The following is a 23,789-nucleotide window of genomic DNA, read 5'->3' as shown; positions in this document are numbered from 1 at the left end:
AACTGGAGCACAATTCTCCCACTATGTTAGAAATCTGAGTCTACAGTGGGTCCATAGTCTCAGAGATCAGCAAAATAATTGGAACAGGTTCAGAACAGAATAATGAAACAGAATGATTAAAGAGTGAGAGAGGCTGAATCTATACTGGGGAGAAGGGAACTCAAAGCCACTCAACCTAGAAAAGTGAGCTTTGGAAAGTGATATCAAGAGATCTTCAAATATATTAAAGATATAATATTAAAAGAAGGCCTGAAATTTTTTTGTTGGAGCAAAACAAAAAATTATTCAGATTTTAATGGGGCAGTATGGATAGAGCCTGCTGAAGAACTTCTGGAGTATTGACACCAGGGTGCGGTGACGGAGAGGTAAATGCCTTGCCTTCCGTATGCCTGCAAAGTAAGAAAGCATTTGATGAGGAAAAAGACCCTCGTAAGCTGTTTTTGCAAAAATTACTTGTGAAACAATTGTAAGCTTTCAAGTTTCAGGATTTTTTTTTTTTTTCTAAGATGCTGAAACCTGTTTTAAAGGAGAAGGGGGATTTAGTCCAGGAAGGAATGAGAGAGACTCAAGTCTGGGATTTGGAAAGCAAAATGGGACCAACCCACAGAGAGAGACAGCCTTTGATGTCCTGACGATCAAGGACCCAGGCTTAAGGACCAGACTCTTAAATCACGTGGCATTTACTGCCCCAGATTAAAAAAAAAAAAAAAAAAAAAAAAAAAAAAAACTTTTGTGGATCAGTGTCTGTGGTTCAAAATGGCTAGCTTCCAAAATCAGTCTTAACTTTCCAAGGGTAACATTTGGAAGGCTCCCTGCAAGAACAGAGTGGAGCCAGTTTCTAGAAAGGGCAGCTTAATGATTTCTACTCCCCCCCCCCGCACCTCCAAATCATTAAACAGTGTTCCTTTCCCAGAGCCCAAGTTCATGCTGAGGGCAAAGGGAATTAAACGAAGAAGCTGAACCTGCAGCTAAGATTAGAGAGTTGCCAAGGACCTAATTTTAGGTCCTCGCTGCCCCAGCTGACATTCTGCGCTGCTGGCTCGGCAGTGAGGACCGCAAGTGTGGCCGTGAGCCGGCGACTGAGAAGGGCGAGCATCTCCCCAGCCATCTGCAAAAGCAATTAGCTTGCTGTTGGGTGTGTTTTGAGAGAGACTACCAATAATTTCCCCATCAACAAATGTTTCTTCAGGTGTTCAAGAGTCAATAAGGGAAAATGTCAGTGCTTGCCAGAAGTTCCCACATGCTTGCCATTCTAATATTCATGCTTCTCCACTAAGAATGTGTTCCAAAAGGGAACTAATCTTGGAAACCCTGGATTTCATGGCAAGTAACCCCCTGCTTTCCTCTTGCTATAAGCTTAGTGCCACGACCCAGAGAAAGTGTTGTATGGGACGTCTCAGCTTTGGGGAAATAGACATGGATAGACGGGAACAATTCTTGCACATCGTGGGGAGTTTCTCTGCCACTCTTCCACGGGGATTTAGGCTGTCCCTCCACGCTTCACATATTTCTCAGCCACAGGTTTCATGCTCAAATTGTCTTCTTCAGAGGGCAGACAATAAGAGCTGGCATCTCCCAGATCAAAGGGGAAACAGAATATATTTTAAAGTGACAACTTTGTTATCCTGCAACCAGAATAAAACCAGAATAATAAAATGATACAAATATAAGCTCCTAAATGATTCCATACTGAAATGCCACCAGAGAGCAAAATTTCTTGCATAATTATGGCAGGGAAACTCTCTTTACAAACCACTCACAAGAGCGTGTCTTATTTTTGCACAATTCTTATGCCTGGGGCAGCCCACCACAGAGATGGAGAGAGATTCTGTGTCCCTGAAGGTTGGGAACTGTGATAACTGTCTGGTGCTCTCTGTCTGAAAAGGAGGCTCTTAATAAAGGCTAATTGCCATGGGCAATGTAAAAGTAGGCTGGCACTGCCAGGCCAAGGGAGTGCATCCCTTGGTAGATGTGTCCTGAGTAAGGGCCACTGCTGTCAAGGTGCACAGATGGGCCCCAGCAGCTCTCTCTCCTCCTCTGTTTTTCTTTTCTATTTTCCTGATAGCCTTGCTTTCTCTGTCTACTTGTCCTACATCCTATCTATCTGTCGGTCTGTCTCTAAACCTATTTCTGCACCCCCTCCCACATGCACACACACACACACACACACACACACACACACCCAATCCTGCCCCCCTTCTCTGTCTCTTGGCGCTGGCCCTTTCATCTTCTCCCTCGGGGATTCGAGATGTCGCTGCAGGAAGTGCTTGTCGGCCGAGGCAGCAGCAGCAGAGCCCTGTGGCTTTGACAAACCTCATTTAATTGGGAGGAAGCCAGGAGAATTTGAAAGAACTGAAACATCCACGAAACTCCTTTTATCAGGCATAATTTAAACTCTGCATGGAAAAACCCCTATATGTATAAAGAAAAGTCAACTTCCCTCCTGCTGTGAGCACTCCTCGGCTCCCCCCCAGCACAGGCAGGCTCCTGCAAGATTCCATCTTTTCATTTTTCTAAAAGTGTCAAAGTAGATTTGGGCTCTGTGGCTGGGTGAACAGAGAAGGAATACAGATGGGTCTCTCTCTTACACCCGCACATGGGTGTGCATGCTAACATACACACACACACACACACACACACACACACACACACACAGCAGAGTCCCTCTGTTGGTGGCTTTGCTTCAGATGGCCAGGAAGAATCAAAACCCGAGTTTCTAACAACACATCAGTTTGGACAATGACTGTTTCTTCCTAATTACTCTTCATTCATCAGGTAAAAGCTTGTGCCCAGGCAATTTTGAAAGTCCCCAGTGGTTCTCAGTATGTAGAATAATAGGTCCTGGAGGAGGGCCAATGAGGGAGTTTCTTTAAGTGGAGAAAAGGGAGTGTGAGTGTGTGAGAGTGTGAGTATATGTGTGCATGCACACCCCTGAAGGTTGATATTTGCCTGAAGTGGTAGTTAGAAAGCCCGGGACCAGGAGAAGAAAACTAAAGAGGGATCTAGGGGCTCAGACGGGGGACAGTGTATCAGGATGGAAGTAGAGGATCAGATAGGGGTACAGCGGGAGTGAGGGTACTGGAAAGGGAGGAAGAATTGTAGGTTGCCTGGAATGTCTTTTGTTCCACCCATATGCCAGTGTCCCTCCCCTCCTTCCAAATTCCAATCCACATTCACCTCCAGTCCAATCCATCTCATGCGAGTTATTCTAGTTCCTCCAAAGAATTGCCGTTAGCACACACACATCCTCAGAACATCTGTGGCTGATTACGTACAGACTTTAGCTGTTTAGATATGATTTGTGCTAATATGTGTACAAGGGTGCCCTGTTTCCTCTTCCTCACCCTCTTTTTCTCCCACGCTGTAGGATCCTTGAGGTCAAGGACAAGGCTCTTTCTTCCTTCAATTTTTATAGCACTTAATATGTTCTTGGCACTTAATGGTGACTTAATAAATACTGATGACTAACTCTTCCTACAGGGTTAAGTAAGACATTAACCCCATTTGTATGATTATGATTATTTTTGGAGATCCTAAATAACTCATTTTAATAATGAAATGCCCCAAGAAGTCCCAAAGTAAGAGCTCTGGGCTATAGCAGGACAATGTCCTAGATATGGCAGAGCTGCATTTGCAGACCCTGGAGCCTTTGGCTAGCCTGTATGTCTAAGCCCCTTGGGCAGCAGCTCTCTCCTCTCTCCTCATTGTCACTCCTGAATGCCTTCCCAGTGCCCTTTTCCCAGTCTGAGCCCCTAGACCTTCCTTATTAGCTTTCTTTTCTCCTGCTTAGGGATTCTGAAACTTTTTTTCAGTTGAATGGTGGATGTTTCTAAAGAAACCCTACCTAAGCATGGTCCCCCCCAAATAGCCAGGCCATGACCACACTGCCCACATCCTCTGCCTAGCCCTTCCTGGCCACATTCTGAGAAACATGAGGAGAGCTCCAGACACATGATCCCTCAGCAGATTTCAGATTTGGAGGATGACTTCAGGCCCAGGCAGCAAGGCTGATTTCAGGGTAACTTGTGTTTCCCCGTGGGCATCCGGCCTGGGAGGACGCTCCCCTCCCCACAGAGCCCCACCCCAGTACTTCCTTCAGCAGCATCAAATTACCAATCGAGACAGGCCAGCTCTCCTCTTGTGACATCTCCATGTCACCTATCATCTTACTCTCCATGGAGAGAGAAGGGGGTTGTTACAAACTTTGGTTTTGCTTCTCCTGGCAGATGCTGGGGAAAACAAACAACTCAGAGGCAACTTTCATCTCATCCAATTTCTAAGAGTGTATACGTGAAATGTTTGGATCATTACAAGGAGGTCTGTGTCACCTCAACCCACCAGTGCTTTTGAGTTTTTGAGAATCTCATAGAAAACTCAGGCAAGAATGGGTCCCCTCTTGCTTCTTCTAGGCAAATTGATCTCTAAGCTCATTTCTGGTTGCAAATTCTATGGTTTTCCAGTGCTTGGAGAAAACACTTAAACACTGAGATTTACATGTGTGCATGTACACACACACACACACACACACACACACACATACACACACACATGCTCTCTCACTCACCATCAGGAAGCTGGTGCAGCTGAGAAGGCAGGGCACTGAAATAGTCATGAACCAGTGCTTCCTGGGCGGAAACTCGGTCTCTAGGAAAGCCTTTCAGCATTTGGGAAGCCAGATCTTCAGCTTCAGGAACCCTGCCCAACCTGGAAAAGTGGGAAAGAAAAATAATTTCTCCAGAGGCCTTCCTTCTGAAAAATAAAGGGGGAAAGAAGAAAAGGAGAGAAAAGGAGAAGGCTAGAAGAGTGTTTCCAGTAGAATGTCCTGGGATTAGTAAAGTTGATGGCAAGGGGAAAAATAACGTCCACATGGGTACTCTTATCTATCCTCAGTGTGCTCTCATTCAGCCTCCACCTCTCCACTGGCTCCAGGTACCATATGTGCATACATAAAGGACCCAGAAATATCATTATAGAAGCAGAAATATGTAATTAAGGATGCTTCTATGAGGGACAGTGCCCACCAAGCAGAAAAGCCCAATTGGACGTATGTTCCAAGGGCTGCAAGCATAGATTCCTGGAGGGGAGGGAGGAAAAGAGGCAATTTTGGACGGTGAAGCTTGGATGGAAAATACCCTTATTTACAGTGTTTCTGAAGCTCAGCCTCCCGGGGATTACCTAAGAAGCTCTCTTGGTTGCCCGCTGAGATGGATCATATAAAGAGAGATAACTAAGTGCCCAAATTACAGTAAGGACAAATCCTCAAGTTGATCTGTGTTGAATTGTACATTTGGAGATGAGCAAATCTATTAGTTGAGCAAGTACTATATGCTACTAGGTGGTTGGCTCTGGAAGATACAGGGAAGGCTCTGCCTTCTGGCAGCTTGGACTAGTGGAGGAGTCAGACACTAACCAAATTATCATAGAGATGCATGATTACCTGTGAAAAAAAGGCCCAGATATCTGACTTAGAGTCAGAGCTGGTCAGGGAAGGCTTCCCTGAGAAGGAAGCATTTGAGCTAAGAGCTGAGGAATTAGGGCAGGGGAGGCGAGGGCAGTGCAGGCTGAGTGAGATCCGTGGTGCTCATACAGACTCCGGGATGAGAGGGAGAAGACTGATTTTAAGGAAGGAAAGAAAGGCCAGTTGGCTGGCCTGGGACAGAGGGAGAGAGGGGACAGATATGAAGCTGGGAGGGTGGCAGGGGCTGATTCTGCAGGACTTGTGAGTCTTAATTTTCTTATTTACTTAGAACGTTTGAAAGTCTTTGCTAATCTAGTGCCAATCATTTAAGTACACCCATCTCTAGAGCCCACAGTCAGGTTTACAAATGGAAAGCCATCAGACATATAAAACTGTGCAGATCCCAGGAAGCAATTAACTGCAGGTCTGATGTCTGACATTCAGAATGAAGTTCCCTGGCCACGCAAATCCCCAATTAAGCAAAAATAGACGGGCTTATTTAATGTCAAATATACATACCAACCTAAAGTGACAAAGAACTGATACCCTTCCCCTTCCCAGTGCCATGATTGCTGGAAGTTCTGGCCCAGAGCTGTAAGTTGGCCACGTTTTGCATAAGATTTACATAAGAAACTTTCAGGTATCTGATTCCCATGACATAAAACTGTTTCTACAAATAGATAATTTTACCCTCAAACTTAGGAATAATTGCTTTGTAGACTTAAGATAGAAGACAATTTGCAAATCCCCAGTCCTTGCCAATTTCCAGCTCAGTTAAAAGAGACGGGAACATGGGGTGGAGGCCTGATCTTTAGCTTGTGGCCTGAGAAAAGGCTGGAGGGTATTTTTTCCAACGAGGGTGCCCTGCCCAGGCACAGGTTTTCAGGGACAATGAAATGGGGGTTTGGAGTGGCATAGATCACTGGGGCCTAATATCAGTCTAGAGGGACATTCAAGAAAAATCTCGTGAAATTTTTCTTTTCACCTAGTCCACTCTCACTATAGGTGGTAGGATGGGATGTGTGCCAAAATTGGGGCCTGAACCCACTCTATGAAACTCTGGGGGTGGGTGGGCAGGTATTGATGGTGAGGGGGGCACGATGCATCCATCAGCTTCCACCTCCACACTCCCACCCCACTCCTACCCATTGGCCCACAATAATTGAATTATTACAGAATTGTTCTATAGACAGGGCATACGAGCTGCAATCTCATTGGAGAAGGAAGGCTAGGGAACCTATTTTGAACTTGTGTTAGCATGGCATGCATACTCTTTGCATTTAGACTAGGTAGCTGGGGAAGCAGGGAAAGGCTGACAGAACTTCTCTTGGGGCGGTAGAGTCTCATATAAGAAGAACTGGCCATTTTCACCAGGCCAGTGAAAGAAAGGAGAGTAGGTACTGATCAGCAGTATGAAAACTTCTTTTTAGGACTTTCCTTTACAACTAACTAGCCCTCCCCCAACCCGTCCCACAAGGTTGTATCAAGGCTTTTCCTGGAGCCTCCATTTATTCCAGTCTCATGGCCTCTGGTCTATGACTGCTATAGCACACTTCTGCTCCTTCCTCTCATGAGCCAAGTTCATGTTGGTCTTCCCTGTATAAACCAAGTCCATGCCCTCCTGAATATGAGACTTTCCTAGCAGCACTTGTAGTGGGACCACCCAGTCTGGAGAAGTGTCCTGATAATCTCTACCTTGTGATTAGCATGTTGCACTCTTATTTGGGAGCTGAGAAAAGAGCCCTAGGAATAAAAATGTTGCTTCTTTGGGCACAAATGTTAATTTACTTCCATATTTGTATCATTCTACTTCTTTCTGCCATCTATAATCTTGCTTACTATCCACTGCCTTTATCATTACATTTCTACAACTTGCCACCTCCTCTAACTCTTGCTAGAACGATTCTTCAATGGTTACGACCACTGCTTTGGAAATGAAAGTTGGGATGGAAAGTGACATTAACAAATGTTAATTTGCCTACCAGCATCTTTCCACATAGGCTAAATGTCAATAAATATTATGTGTTAGGCTTGTGATGTTAAATCCCTAACATGCCAGGAGCATCTTGCAGAGTTAGGTGAACCTACCCACCCAATTAATGGGATGAAGACAAAAATCCTCTGATAACCCTTCCTTCTAGTAACATTTCCAGAAGCAAGAAGTGTTCCATTGCCAACAGAATACATATTTATTAGAAACACTTAGAAAATGCAGAGAGAGAAAATTGAAACTACCCCATCCTTCTGAGATAACCCCCTTCACTCAAAGACAATCATTATTGCTTTGATGTTCGGTTTTTCTTCTTTAGTCCTTTATTTTTAAGTGGATATATTTCTTGCTTTACAAAAAAAAAATGAGATCATACTCTGTATGCCGTTATAACCTACTTTTTGTAGTTGACTATCTTGATCATCTTCTAGGACATAATTTTAATAGCTGCATAGCATTCTGTTATGTGGGCATACCATAATTTTCATAGCCAGACCCTTATCAAAGTTGTTTCCTTTTTGTTGGGGTGTGAGAGGCTACCATTAAAATCATGCTGTGACCCCTCAACGAGAAATCTTTGTGTACCTGTGCAGTGGTTTCCTTAGTATAAATTTTGAGAATTGAAATGCCCAGGTTGAAGGACATACAACATGTTCAAGTTTTTTATTAAGACTACAAGCTAGTTGTACTAATTTCCATTTCCACGAGCAGTCTGGGAGAGTTCCTGTCTCTGTGTGCACGGAAAACACATTCATTCAGCAGACCTGAGTTGCCATAGACCTCGTCGCTTACAAAAGTTGTGAAAAGAATTAAAATTGTAAATGAATCCTAAAGGAAGTGCTGGGTGTGAGGACATCCACATTTAATTTTAGAAGTCCAGAACAGAAACACAAACAGTAAGAAAAAATGAAAAATCAGGCTTTGTGGTTGTGTGAAGCTCCATTCACTGGCCATTACTCCACACATGTAAAATCTGGTGGTTCTCAGGGGCCTGAGGCAATAACCTTGACTTCTCAGCACAGGCTGGCTCTGAGCATAAAAATCTCCACTGCTATTACTGACACTGACCTTTGCAGTGGAGAGTTTTATCTGTTTGCAGCGCAAGGCTGGTCATTGTTAGTTTGCCTGGGTTCTTTGTTGTTTTCCCCTAGATCCATAGAAACAGAAAAAAAGGCAGGGATTTTTTTTTTCAATTTCTTTTTTCAATTTGTTCTTATTTTGAAGTAATTTTAGGTACAGGAGAATTGCAGGAATAGTACACACAGAGTTATATGTTTCACCTGCTTTCCCTAATGTTAGCATTATGTATAAGCATAGTCAAATTATCAAAGCTGAGCAATTACTATTGGCACAATGCTACTAAGCTGCAGGCTTTATTCAAATATCATTGTTTCTTTCAATAATGACCTCTTTATCGTTGTTATAGGAGAGTGGGTACTTTTTTAATGTTGCCAGTTTAGGACGTGGTAAAGCAGAAACCCACAATAAGAAATATATCTAATACTAGGAAGAAACAACTTCAAAGAAGCTGTCCATAATTTTCCAATCAATGTAACAAGTGAGTGTGTACTTACTAGGCCCATGTTGATCGGGTCACCATCAAACCCCAGGCAATGCCCTGAGGTGTATTTATGGCCCCCACACACAGTTCTGTACCTTGCAGAAATCTTGTAGAAAAGCCAGTTTTCAGCCCCTCTCTATCTATCACACTTGCAACCTGACTCAATTGACAAAGTCACAGAGACCTGTGTGCCAGATGAATCTGGGCTCCACTTTACTTGGCTTGGTGACTTTGGCCAAGTTACTTCATTTCTTTGAGTTCAGTTTCCACCTCTTTGAAATGGGACTTTGGTTTGTGAGGAATAAATGAAATAATATATTCAGCACCTTGCTAGGCCCATTGCAATCATTCTGCCTAATGTTAGTTCAACGACAAAGTCGTTCTCAGAACTAAGAATTTTCTCATATGATAATCTAGACCAGTGTTGTCCAATAGAACTTTCCATCATGATGAAAACATTCTATTTCTGCCCCATCCGGTATGTTAGCCACTACTCACATGTGGCTATTGGGCCCTTGAAATGTGACTAGTGCAATTGAACAACTAAAGTTGAATTTAAATAGCCACATGTGGCTAGTGGCTACTGTATTCAGCAGCACATCTCTAGACATTACTCTTTGATTTGAAGACCTGAGCAAAGAGAAGCCAGAAGTCTGAGCTAAGGCAAAGTTATTGTTGGGACAAGCCAATGGGCAGAGGTGGTTGGTCTTTTGTGTGATCAGAAAAACCAGAGGGACATTCAGTGGATCCAGGTCCTGCTAGGTCTAGAAGGAATGCCTGGTGGGGTGATAGCAGGAGGCTTGTGGCACTTTCTTTTGCCCTGCAACAGTGCCAACAGCAGCAGCATAGGGTATTAAGGTGATTTTTAAGTTTGGAGTTACCATTTATTTTGGAAGCCAATAGTGGAATGGAAGAAAACCTTAAGGCAATGCTAAAACCCACGTATCTCTAGCTGGGGCTAGGGATCCTGACCATACTGGCAAGAGAAAGTTTGCACATCTTGAACGAAATGGTAAACAGTGGTTCCCTGGAACCTGTCTCCAAAACAGTGGGGGGGGGGGGCGGTGGTTTCAGGTGACACAGTGAGCTTGAAAATAAGAGTAGAGAGTGCAGCCCTCCCAAGGAGACCTGTCCCTTCCAACAAGACATCTTTGGTAGCCCACAGCTCTACGTTCTGACCTCTTTGTGCTCTGATATTCACTCTCCATGGAGGGTTTTTAAAGCACAAGAACAGTCCAAGTATGAAAAAATCAAACAAAATTTGGGTGGGTTAACCCTACCACTTTCAGGGAAGAACAATGTTCAAATGTTCAGTTAGGATCTCTTCTCCTTCTCCCCACCTGCGAGAGTGTGTTTTCTTTGACATTTGAGCTCGTTCCCCCTGTCTCTGATGTTTTCCTCACTGCCCTTTTTGCCTCCTCACTGAAGCAAAAAGAAAAGAGCCTCAGCTAATTACTCTCAGATCAAATAATACTGGTTATTGTAATTGGTCATTGTCCGAAAACACTGAGTTCTTCTTAGCCCTGAGGTTGCCTGGCATGGCTTAGTTAGCTAACTATTCCGGGAATGTCTCTATTATCTGTTTTACTTTGTAAAAGAAACTAGGGATTTGTTGAAAGCTGGTAATAAAAGTCTGCCCTGGTCTGAGCTGAGACTGCGTGGAGAGGGCCTGGGAAAGCATGACCTCCATGAATCAAGTTGCCCCCCCCCCCAATAGCCACTCAATGATGTTATTTGGTTTCTCTGTGTTAGAGAATAATAAACCCACTAGGTTTTCTTGCAGGCCAACACTCCCTCATTCTCAGGGCCTCTGGCATGGTCGAGGGGCGCAAAACAATTTTAATGACCAAACTCTGAAAGTAAAATGGTTCATAGAGAAAAACTAACAGACTCACAAGTGGCTGGCTCTCCCAGAGGCATCTTCCTGGGGCTTGTGGCCCCAGAGATCCAGGTGCTGAGGGCTGTGCGTTCAGTGGACTGAGGCCCAGGGAAATGTTCCTCTAACCCCGCTTGAAAGATCAGCTTTCCAAGGTGGTGCTTACCTGTTCCAGATGTTCTGAAGACTTTGAGGCTTAGGAAGTGAGAACCATTCTGGAAAGCACACACAGACACATTAAAAACCAAATATAACCCTAAAATCCCATTGCCAAAATATTATTAAAATTCTACTGTTCTTGGTGCGCCTGGGTGGCTCAGTTGGTTAAGCTGCGACTTGAGCTCGGGCCATGATCTTGCAGTTTGTGGGTTCAAGCCCCGTGTTGGGCTCTGTGCCGACAGCTCAGAGCCTGGAGTCTGCTTCAGATTCTGTGTCTCCCTCTCTCTCTGCCCCTCCCCTGCTCACACTCTGTCTCTCTCTCTCAAAAATAAATAAACATTAAAAAAATTAAGAGAAAAATTCTACACATTCTTCTTGGTTCAGGCAAAAAGAGTTCAGGCACCAGATAGGCAAAGTGAACAATGTTTAAGGCATCTTCTTCACTGTGGATTTTTATGATTCTGTTGAAGGTCACTATTACAGGTTGAATTGTGTCCCCCTAAAATTGATACATCAAGGTCCTAACCCCAAGTGCCTCAGAATCTGACCTTATATGGAAATAGGTCATTGCAGTTATAATTAGTTAAGATGAGGTCATTGGGATGGGCCCTAACCCAATATGACTGGTGTCCTCATAAAAAAAGGGAAAATTTGGATACAGGGACAGACATGTGTAAGAGAAGATGTTGTGAAAAGACCCAAGGAGAAGACAGCCAGCCACAAGCCAAGGAGAGAGGCCTGGAACAGATATTGCCCTCAGAAGGAAACAATCCTCCCAACACCTCAATTTTAATTTTTAAAAAAATATTTATTTATTTTTGAGAGACTGAGAGAGACAGAGCCTGCGCAGGGGAGGGGCAGAGAGAGGAAGAGACACAGAATCTGAAGCAGGCTCCAGGCTCTGAGCTGTCAGCACAGAGCCCAATCCGGAGCTTGAACCCACGAACCGTGAGATCATGTCCTGAGTCGAAGTCAGACACTTGACCGACTGAGCCACCCAGGTGCCCCCCAGCACTTCAATTCTAGATCTAGCCTCCAGCACTGTGAGACCACAGATTTCTGTGATTTAAGCCACCGAGTTTGTGGTACTTTGTTACTGCAGCCTTAGCAAACTAATATGGTCACAGTATTCACTAAAGTCAAACAAACTTTTAACAACTACTGTGTGCAGAACAGTACCAAGTTCTGGGAGAATACAAAAGAAATCAGAAGAAACCTCCCCAACCTCGCAGAGCCCACAATTCATTTGAGAGAACAAAGCGCGCGCACACACACACACACACACACACACACACACGAAAAGTCACGTGATGAACAATGGGGCAAAGTCTCAAAGGCTCAGAAGTGGTAAAAAGTGATGGGTCTAATTTTATATGTCACTTACAGTAAAAATGAAAGTGAATTCTGGCTTGAATAACCCCAAATGGATGATGATAAAGTTTGTCATTTTCTTTGGAGCACTCTTTACAACGTTCACATGTGAACACACGTGTTTCTATGATTCTTGGTATCGACACTATTTAATCCCAAATAAAACCAGCAAAGAAGGGGACAATTTCTCATCCATTCAAGAAGTACTAACTGAATGCTTACTCTATGTTCAGGAGATAAGAGTTGCTGCAGGGGCTATAAACTGAAGCTCCTTATCAAATCCCTCTATTTCCCACTCCAGATTGAGAAAAGAGTATTTCAGCTCTCATTTAAAATGATGTTTCTTCCTTGTGCTTTTCTTGGGCCTGAAATGTAAGTGTTTTGTTTTTAAAAGAGCTCTTCTTCCCGCTCTTAGAGGAATGAATGGAGTACACCAAGACTGTTAACCCAACAAAGAATTTATTGATAGTTGGGCAAAAAATGATTTTGATAATACTGGCATATTCATGTCTGTATATGCATTAAAGACAGACCTGGAAGACTATGCATCTGATAGGGATAATGGTTCTGGGTTTACCCCTGTACTTCTATGCTTATTGTCTTCAATGTATTTTTCTTAAAAACACATGATTTTGTAACTTCAAAAGTAAGTTCAATTAAAAATAGAATTTATAGGGGCGCCTGGGTGGCTCGGTTGGTTAAGTGTCTGACTTCGGCTCAGGTCATGATCTCGTGGTTCACGAGTTCAAGCCCCGCGTCGGGCTCTGTGCTGACAGCTTGGAGCCTGGAGCCTGCTTCCGATTCTGTGTCTCCCTCTCTCTCTGACCCTCCCCCCATTCATGCTCTGTCTCTCTCTGTCTCAAAAATAAATAAACATTAAAAAAAATGTAAAAAAATAGAATGTATAGACTTTGTAGAGTGAAAGGAGTGTTCAAAGAAAGTGATTTCCATGGAGTTTTCAAGGTCAGATGTAATCAAATGAGAACCACTTTGCTGGAGGTTTATAGTCCCAGATGGGCACAAAGGGAAGTGCTTGCATATACCGCTTCGTCACTCTCTATTCAGATGATCGTGCCTAAATACAAATAACCAGTAAAAATAAGAATATCTGGTATTTGTTTAGAATGTTTATTTCCAAACTACTTTTGGCTGCCTATTTTCAGTTCTTCCCTGGCCAAACAAAATTAAAATATTTCCTCATTCAGTCATAAATCAATTTCCAGGGGCGCCTGGGTGGCTCAGTTGGTTAAGCAGCCGACTCTTGATTTTGCCTCAGGTCATGAACTCATGGTTCATGGGTTCGAGCCCCGCATTGGGCTCTGTGCTCACAATGCCACCGAGACTGCTTTGGATCCTCTGTCTCCCTCTCTCTGCCCTTCTCCTACTTGTGTGTGTGTGTGCTCTCTCTCTCTCTCTCTCTCTCTCTCTCTCTCTCTCAAAAAAAAAAAAATATTAAACCAGTTTTTTAAAATAAATTTCCAATCAACATAAGGAAATCCATTTCAGTGCTCTCCCATGTTTTGTTTTTCTGGTCCTACATACAGTCCTTGTGTACTGTGTTTTTGGGTCTTCAGTATTTTAAAGCTATTTCTAACTTAAATGTTATTCTTTAGAAACATGGGCTTGGAATTAGCTGAATTAGGGCTTGAACACTGAACCTGGGGTTTGAAACTACTGTGTCAGCTTCACTGAGACCTTACGCAAGATAGTTTAACCATAGCCAGACTGTTACCTAAACTCAAGTTGGAGGTCATATTCATCTCACAAGGACAAAGTGATTCATTGAATTCATTGAGATTTCTGAGGTAATGAACGTAAAGTGCCTGCCTCTCAGCATTAAACAAAATAAATCCTGTTCCTCTTTTTCTTCCTTTGAGAAGTGATGAGCAATGTAAATCCTGTGTGCTTTGGACCCAGGACCCGGGTTTTGAGTTCATAGTATGTCACTTACCAGCTGTGTAACCTAAGGGTATTGCTTAGGACCCCACAGGCCCATCTGCAGAAGGAGGATAATTATTATTTCTGCTCTATCGGGTTGTTGTGAGAATAAGGATGGTAGTAAGTGTAATGTATTTCCTCACTCTTTTGCCTCTTTTCTTTCTGCCTCTTCTCTGGTCTGATGTGCCATGGTTTTCCTCTCTACTCTTGCGTCTCAGCTATTTCTGCCTTATTGTTCTCCTTCAATAATTTGCCATTGCATCGTAGTGAAATTCTAACGTGCTATAAGCTCTAGTTCTTACAAACCTCACTTGATTTCTTTTGAATCTTCAATGTGGACCAGAAGTGTGTTTCCTAGCTGTGTGCCGTAGTAACATGAACAAAGGCCCAAACACGGGTTCAAATCTCCCTCCTGCCACTTGTGAGCTCTGGGATTTGAGGGAAATTAACCTCTATGGTTAAGTAACTCAGAAGTTTCCAAATCTGTAAAATGGGAATACTTTTCCAGTTGCTTGGAAGGATTAGATAAGATGAAGCACTTGGAATATGGTAAGGGCTCAGTAAATGTTAGGCTTATTCCTTTTTCTTTTTTTTCTTCTTGTTTTCATCTCTCATTTTGGAGAGGCAGCATGGTCTACACAGTGGTTCTCAGACTAAGCTGCATGTTAGCATCAACTGGAGAGTTTTGAACCAAAAGGAAACCCTGGCTCCATCCTGCAGAGTCTGATTCAATGAGCCTGGGGACAGCCCAGCATTGGTCTCTTATTGTGTTGTTATTATTGTCCTTAATGATCTCCAGATGTTTCTAGTGTGCCTCTAAATGAGGCAGAAGGTGCTGGTCTAGCAAGGAAGGTAGGGTCGACCACTCATCAGTGACTTCCACACACTTCTCTGAGGCTCATTTCCTCAAACAAGCTAGTTGTGAAAATTCTGTTAATCAGTATATGTAAAAATTGCAGAACATAGTGTCTGGTGCATACTTAATATATTTTTCAAAGATGTGAAAGAGGAAGCATGGCAAGGGAAAGATCAGTCCTCATAAATTCTGCCTGAGAGTTGTCCCAGGAGGCAATGTAGTAACATTGAATTTGAGGCTCCATGTCTTCCAAGACTGTGCTTGATTCTCTTCCCCCATCTATTTTGTAGCTACATTAGCTGAAATGGAGGGATTTATGTGTGTAGAGTACAGTTAGATTGCTGTTTTGAGGCATAGATAAAGCCCAATGCTTGCTCCCCCTCCCCTGCCTCCACTCTCCTGGAGATAACCTGATGCTGGATGACCTTGCCTCTCTCCCATTGATTTTTCCCAGTAGTTAAGCTGCGAGTGATCAGTGAGAGAATGATCCACAAACAGATAGGCATCCTACACAGCACCATTTCAAGCTTGTTTCTCTGGCTTCAGTAGCCTTTAAGATAATAGGTCTATAGGTAGCTTATTTTCCTTCTCTTTCCAAAAATGATGGTAAATCAACAGACTAAATTTTTCTCCATCTCCTCCTTCTACAATTTTCTTTTTCTTCATAATTATTTTAATAAGAGTTCTCATCTGAGTTCAAGTAGAATTTGAGGTAGGAAAAGTGAAGAAAGTTGCAAAGGGAAACTTAAAAAGCTGAACATATTAATTTCCAAACTAAATGGAATAAAAATAAAATGAGGGCAGAGGTGTTGCTACCATAATACAATAATACATTTTTTTTCGTGACTCTTATTTCATAAGTGAAATGAGAAAGCTCTTTTCACAACAGATTCAAGTCAATAGAGATTTGCTGGTTGATTGATAAAACATCACAAGAACCATCTTGAGTCTTAGCTCAAGGTAAAACATTTTCTGGTTTCTATAGTCTTACCACAATCACCCTAAGGTTATCTTATAATGCAGCCTACTGAACTACACCTCTGGAATTTCCCAAATACAATGCATTCTTAAGATACCATATATTTAAATAGTTGATAATGTTGTTAGCCTTATTTCACTATCTCAAGCAGTAACCTTAAAACTGCATTGCAAAAATCTGTAGCTCTTCTCCGACCTCCCTCTGCCTTAACCACACTCACACCCTCACCGCTGCTTACTTCCTTGGTCTTTGGCTCAAGGAGACTAAACTTGGCTCTTCTGGCGCTTTACATTACCAGGCTTTAGATTCTGTTTGGGCTTTGTCAGCAGGATGCTGAAAGTCCATGATGCTCTCATGAGGGGTGCTCCGTGGCATTTGAACCTGGCACTCAACTTACATTTATAGCTTATCACTTTTCTAACCCTGCACCAAAATTTTCTGTGGATTCTAAGAAAATATTCTATCCTCTGAAGCCTCTTCCTAAGGTAATGGTCTCTGCAGAGGAAGGGGAGGCCAGGCCTTGCTCCTGGTAGGTGGAGAAGGTGAAGGGAATGGGCATAATCCAAGTCTCTCGTCTCCCCGGGCAGGGGGTGGAGGGGAGTACCATGTTTAACATCTGTCCACCTCCACAAATGATGTTTGAGCTATAACTTGGTCATGGCTTTTGGTGCATATGGTGTTTGGTGATGCATCATTTGACATTTACCACTGCCCCATAGTCTCTACAAATGTTTAAGGGCCACCACATGTGCTCAGCCCTGGGAATGAACAGACATATATTGCCTGTCCCCCAATGAGCTTATGACCATACGATTTTCATGGTATTATGATTATTATCATCTCCTGGTCTTCTCCAGCCCCTCTGGCTGTTCCCTCTCAGCTTCCAAAGACCCCTTTCTCTCTGCCTGACCCTTCAGGACTGGTGCCCCAGGGTTCTATCATAGTCTTCTTTCTCTTCACACTTTCCCTGGGGTAACTGAATTTACATGGGGGCTTCAAATACCACTTTAATCAGATTCCTTCCAATTTTGTATTTCTACATTGGACACTTATAATCACAAGCCTGTATTTCTGATTGGTTTTTAGATATCTTCATTTGGTGGTCCCACAGATATCTGAATCTCAAAATGTTCCAATCTTATACTCATTACTTTCTCCACAAATCTGTTCCTTCCCCCTTTCTTTTCTGTGCCAGTGAAGGGGGCTCTCATTTACCCACTAGAATCCCATCAGTTACAACCTTCCCTGGACTCTAACTACCTAGATGCTTTTTAGATTTGTCCCTTCCATTCCTTATCCATTGCCACTGCTCTAGTTGACACTCGTTATTTGTCTTCTAGAATCTATAATTTTTTTATTAATTTTTATTTTATTTAAGATTTTATTTTTAAGTAATCTCTCCACCCAACATGGGGCCCAAACTCACAACCCTGAGATCAAGAGATGCATGCTTTACCAATTGAGCCAGCCAAGCACTCCTGTCTTCTGGAATCTAAGGCATTGCCACATTGCTTCTGATCTCCTTGCTGCATATCTGATGTCTTAGTGATTGACTTTGTTGTGTGTTGGGCAGAAAGACTTGGGTTCAGCTACACCACCAATTTAATTTTACATATGGTATTCCAAGCAATTTAGTTGCTGTTGTTGATCATGATAGCTTTTTGTTTATTTATTTTTTTATTTAAACTTTAGTTAGTTAACATACAGTGCAATATTGGTTTTAAGAGTAGAATTCAGTGATTCATCACTTACATACAACACCCAGTGCTCATCAGAAGTGCCCTCCTTAGCAAGCAATTTGTAAATTTAAATCCTTCCATATCACTTCCCTGTTAAAAATTATCTAATACCTTCTCTTTGCTTATTGGTCAAAGTTTAAATCCTTAGGATGATTACAAAGAACTTCTCAATCTAGTTCCTGTCTACCCTTCCAAGTTAGTCTCCAGCAATGTACCACTACAAAGCTAACATTCTAGCTTCCTTGAGCAATTTACCTGCTTGGTACAATATCAAATAAACCTTCCTTCTTATTCCTTTGTGTCCAGTTCCATTGTCTGGAATGTCCTTTCCCTATTGCTCACCTGGAGAATGCCCACTTCATCATCTTTGAGACCCAGCTCTGTCTCTTTCTCTCAAAAAAAAAAAAAAAAAAAAAAAAAATCCTAAATTTCCCAGGCAAACTAAGGGGGCCTTTTTCCCAGTGTTCCCAGAGGTCCCCAGGGGATGCTGCTAGAATAATACTTTCCAGGTTGTATTATTTATATCTTTCCCTTGTAGACTGTATTCTTTGAAGGCAGGTATCAATGTCTTATTTATTTTTTAATCTCCTAGTCCCTAGTACCTAGCATTCATAAATATTTGTTAAATGAATGAAAAATTGATGCCTGGATAAAAAATAAAATTGAAATAAATTTACTAAACATTATCCTTAAAATGTAAAAGTACCTCAAGAGGGCCTACGTGCATGTCTTGCTTTGTGCCTTACAGAGATGGGTGGAACAAGGCGCTGGCCTTGAAGGTAGGGAGGAGACTCTAGGTTGAGCCAGTTTCACAATATTTGGGATCTTAAGGCCCTTTTTCTTGAAATGAGAAGGAATATAGCAGGGTTTCATTAAAAAAAATTTTTTTTACCTGCTTTCACTCATTTGCAATTTTTCCTAATCTTAACTACTTTAAGATCATCTAGTCCTCCTCAATAAAAACTAATAATTGCCACCAAATAAATTAAAGATGAGAAAACTAAAAATAAATGTAGAAACTAGAAGAAACTATTAATGAAGATCAAAGTAGGCTGTGTATCTAAATGAACTTCACTGACTGATTAGGGGGACGGGTTAATAAAGATGTTAATAGTAACTCCCCAGGAGCTTTCGGCAGCCCTGCAGAAGTGCAATGGTAATGAGCCCAATCAGGGTTCACAGATTAGCTGTAGCAAGCAGGGGCTGCTACAGTCCCCATCCTGGCATCCCATTCACATTACATTCCAAAAACATGTCATCAAGCTCACAGATTCTAAGACCAAGTCTAGTTAGAAGGACATAATCATTTGGAGATGAACTTGGAAAGTGTTATTAGCTGATCCCCAGTCTAGGACGTTAATTACCATATCATCATATTTGCCCTTTAATAGCTGGAAGGTAAGATGGAATACAGCTGTGAGCACCACCTTGAAATCCAAAAGGTCTGGATATTCTGAAGCACCCCCTTCCTGGCTAGGTGACCCTAGGGTAAAGTAGGAATGATAACATTGCCCCTATCTGATAGGGTTGTTGTGAATCAAAGTAAAACAGTGTGAGTAAAGTGCCTAACTCATAGTTAGTGCTCAATAAACAGTAGTTATTATTACCCAGAAATAAGGTGAATAATAACTTACATGTATGTCCTTGGTCAAGTGTGTAGAACAAGGATTATTTATTAGAGTCATAGAGGATGTGATTAGAACTAGAATTGCACGTTTTCTGGCTCCTGATCACTGATTTCATTTAACAAATATGGATTAACTCACTACTATGTACCAGTTAGGGGACATGTGTTAGATACTAGAAGCACTAGAAGTGGTCAAGTTTGCTCTGTAGAAAACTTAAGTATTCTTTCTACCATACTAGGATTTCGGTGAAATCAATAAAGATGATACTGATGCCTTCTGTGATTTAGTAGCTTTTACTAGACACCCATTATGTAGCACATAGACACTAAGGATTCTGCCAGGGAAGAGCCCATGTCATAGCAGGCAGGCATCTCACAATAGTTTAAGTCAGGGGTGCAGAATGGAGCCTTCACAAGAGATGGCCTTAACAGGTACTCACACTGACTTAGGTAAAAATTTGAAAACTGAGGGTTGGCTTTTAGAGAGTACGAATTCAGGCAAGGTTTAGGCCTAAGCAAGCTAACATAGAAGTCAGTTCTGGCACTGGGAGGTGTGCCTAACATCTAGAGGGAAGCTAAGAAATCTAAGGAAGCTAAACATAAAAACAGGTATAGCTTCAGTTCTCACATACCTTGAACCCTGTCAAGTCACTGAACCGCTGAATGAACCTCCATACTGGGTAAAACAGAATGGGAACTAACTTGTTTTGTGCACCTACTAGAAGTTAGGAATCGTGGCAGATGAGGTTCAATAATTTCACTTATGTCTCAGAACCACCCTGCAAAATGAGACAGAGGGATGCAACATGCCCAATGGAAAGAGAACAAAGTTTGGTCATGGATTGACTCATCTCCAATCTAGGAAATGCCTCTGGGTGAACCTGGGAGAAAACCTGCCTCCTCATGCATAAAACTGTGCTACTCTTAGCAGCATAGACCCTGGCAGGCAGTGGGAAGGAGGAGAAGTTATGTGTGTTCTGTGCCTGGTACATAGGAACACTTTCAAAATGACAGGATTGCTCCCATTTTGCAGATTAGGGAACTTCCTCAAGTGCCCCAGGTAGTAAAAGGTGGAGCTTGGACTTGCTGTTTCGTGAGGAATTGGTGTCCATAATTAAAACCTCTTCTATCAGTAATTTTCCCTCGTTCAGCCCACTGCATAACTCCCTTGGCTAACAGCTCATGTGACAAAGCGGATGCTGATGCATATCTTACATTGTGTTCACAGCAAACACACAAAGACATGCTCAGAACCCTCTGAGAGCAAAGCATGGTAGCTCTTTGTCATCCCAAAAGGGACAAGGGTCATTTTAGATTGCAATCATCATCTGTCCCATAGTGGTGTCAGATGAAGTCAGATGAAGCTCTCACACTGGATTTCAGCTCAAACTAAAACATTCCAAGAGTGAGGTTAGATTGCTCTAATGTAATGCTATCTGCTGTCCGTGTTCCATGCCCGTTGTTTCCTGCTTCCACCTGGTGGTCAAAAGTTGAAAAAGCAGGCGTCCTGAAAATAACGGCGTCAGCAGGATCCCTTTGCCTATGGTTTATAGTACATCTGATTCTGGGTCCCTGCAGGGCTTTTAGTACTGCTTTCCTGCCTTTTGATTTCCACTGAGTTCCTCCAGTGGAAAATCTTTCCATGTGCAGTGTTCTTTCCTGGGGCTGAAAGAACCAGGATAATCCCGGATGCTTCCCTGCAGCTGAGCTCATGTCACAAATCAGGCATGATTTTCAGCAGATATTTCTTTAAAAGTTTGAAGGCCTCTGCGGACTCTATTCCCTTCTCAATGGGAACAAGCATCAAAGAGACAGGAATAAAATGCTTTGCACGCACATCAGGAACTAATTGCCAATTTGGCAAATGCATTGACTAATGTCATGCACTGTTATTTCTAAATCCTCTCCTGTCCTTGACCCCCAGTATCTAGATGTAAACTTGGAACCATTAGTGGAGGAGGATAAAGTCTTCTGGTGCTTCAAATGGAATTGAGAGGGATTTAAACTCAGCGCTTTTGAGTGTAGTGAAATGAACCCAGCAGTACATTAATGCTAGGATTTGAGCTCACACAGCATGAGCGCTTTCAAAACCCATGTTTAAGGAAGCAAACAGAGCCACGGCAGACCCTTTCAGTGGAGCAAAAGGAGTTGGATGAAACAATCAATGACACATTAAAAACCACAACTGGGCTGCAATCATGTGGGCACAAAAAAAAGTTTTTCTTTATCACAGGATCTTTGCATCTAATGAGATGGTGACTGGACAACCTCCAGAGGAGTAAGGCCTCCGTTTACTTTCACTGAGAAACGTCTAAATATTTAGTTGGTTCTCCTAAAAGCCTTACATGATTCTGTAGCAAACTGGTCTCTAAGGTATGATCTTATTAGCTCTATATTGCCATTGGAAAATCTATTTAAAGGGAATTTGGAAAAGAAAAGAAGGAAGATATTACCACTCAAAGTATAAATGTTATTTTTTTCTCTTTCAAAATTAACTATTTTTATGTCCTCCAAATACTTAGTTTAGGAACAACACCCTGCCAGCCTTAATTGATTCTAAATGGTTCTCTATTTCTTATATACGCTTTATTCCTATTGGGTTAGTTGGATTCAAAGTGCTTTAGGCTCAAAAGGGGAGGGACTCCTGAGTACATTTTGGGGGGGTTGGGGTTGGAGGTGATGCTAAGAACACCAGGGAACTTTGTAAAATTGTCTATAGGGGTCTACCTTTAAAATTTACACTACTGTCTTATATGAGCAGATTTTAGCCAAGACCAATAACCAGTTTGCTCTAAGCTTCTGAGATTCTCTCTGCCATAAACCCAGTACATCCCAGATGGGGCATCAACTGGGGCTTTAACCTTTTCAGACTTTCTGATAGTAGAATCCCCTCCAGCATGTCGTTCTTTATTATTGCTTCCTATGGACTCTTATTAAGGGATCACCAAAACTTCTCCCCTCCCCCGCGCTGGAGGCCAGCACAGCCCCAGTTCACCGCCAGTTTGATTAATGTGTCTTGGCTAATTGTGTGAAAGATGGCAGGCCTTTAGCAAGTGTGACCAGTTTATTGTTCAGCCAATCACAGGCGCCTCAGTTAGCATGTGAAAAGGGGGTGTTTTGCGGGGGGGAGGGTGAGTGTTCTGGCGGCTGAGTCAAAGGCAGAGCATTTTGGGGGGTCACAGAGCAACACCCACTTCTTTGAGGGGATGTTACTATGCTCTACTAAACCTGTAAACCTCTTACTCAAAGCACTTTTTTCTCCTCCCTCTTTTTTCAAGATCTTTTTTTTCCCATGGTGCAAGCAGGCAAGCCACTGGCTACTCTGCAGATGGAGTTCACGTTCCAGGGTTTTTAATATTTCACTTTTATATTTCTGTTAGAGAATGATCCTGCTGAGAGTCTGGGAATCTGTGCTCGTCAGAACCCCCTTACTGACACTTGGATATATTGCTCTGAAAGCTATCCCAGGAGAAAAGATTAAACAAAAAAAAGCCTACTTTTCAAAGCCTACTTCTCAATCTGCCCACATCAAAATAAGACAACTGGCCCTTTGAAGTAGAGGACACAGAGTTCTCAGCCAGCTTGCTTAAAATGGGGGGTAGGAGGGAAGGAAGGAAGGAAGGAAGGAAGGAAGGAAGGAAAGAAAGAAAGAAAGAAAGAAAGAAAGAAAGAAAGAAAGAAAGAAAGAAAGAGGAAGCCTAATGTCTAAAATTATATACCTCTCTTCCCTTGCCCAGATTTAATCAGGCACACGAGTCTGAATTGATGATGGCTAAAAACCTACAGTCATGCTCATTAGTGTCCCAAGAAAACAAGCGGCCAGAGAAACTTGTCCAGGTGGATCAGCACCAGATGTTTTTTTAAACCTATGCAAACAGAAACTGTGTTGTCCTCCTAGACCTAGTCCGGACAAGGTCTGGAGGTCTGGGCAAGGGTAGAGTAGGCATAGATGGACACTGGATGGTCCTCCCAAGTTCTGAGCTCTCGGTTCCGGCTGCATTCCAAGTTTGGGGGCTCTTACCACTACTTAGAATGAAAAGGAAAGGAATGGAAATCTCATCCAGAATACTATTACTGTTCTCTCTATGATATTTTTCTGGCTCCCATACCCTGTTCTGTTCTCTTAATCACTGGAGTTCAAATGTGTGGAAGCAGCATTGGCAGTCAGTGATGGGGGTGGGTGCGGGATGGTTCAAAGGGTCTTCTCAATCGATATAAGGGAATAGTCCTGGGAA

At 42.5% G+C, this 23,789-nt stretch overlaps 1 protein-coding gene across 3 annotated transcripts in view; it reads right to left on the bottom strand.

Annotated features, from left to right (window-relative positions):
- Positions 1-23,789, bottom strand: part of CDK15 (cyclin dependent kinase 15) — an 81,667-nt gene that overhangs the window by 11,730 nt on the left and 46,148 nt on the right. For 2 of the 3 annotated variants that reach the window (XM_019838488.3, XM_006935476.4), the window contains exons 11-12: positions 11,052-11,100; positions 4,565-4,704 (exon numbers count right to left, since the gene is read on the bottom strand). In XM_019838488.3, coding sequence (XP_019694047.1) covers positions 4,565-4,704; positions 11,052-11,100 — 189 coding nt within the window. Of the gene's footprint in view, positions 1-124; positions 390-4,564; positions 4,705-11,051; positions 11,101-23,789 lie in introns of those variants that run through there. The other variant, XM_019838489.2, reaches the window with a different exon arrangement.

This window comes from Felis catus, chromosome C1 (assembly GCF_018350175.1).
Source record: "Felis catus isolate Fca126 chromosome C1, F.catus_Fca126_mat1.0, whole genome shotgun sequence".
NCBI lineage: Eukaryota > Metazoa > Chordata > Mammalia > Carnivora > Felidae > Felis > Felis catus.
This window is presented reverse-complemented; position numbering and strand designations above follow the sequence as displayed.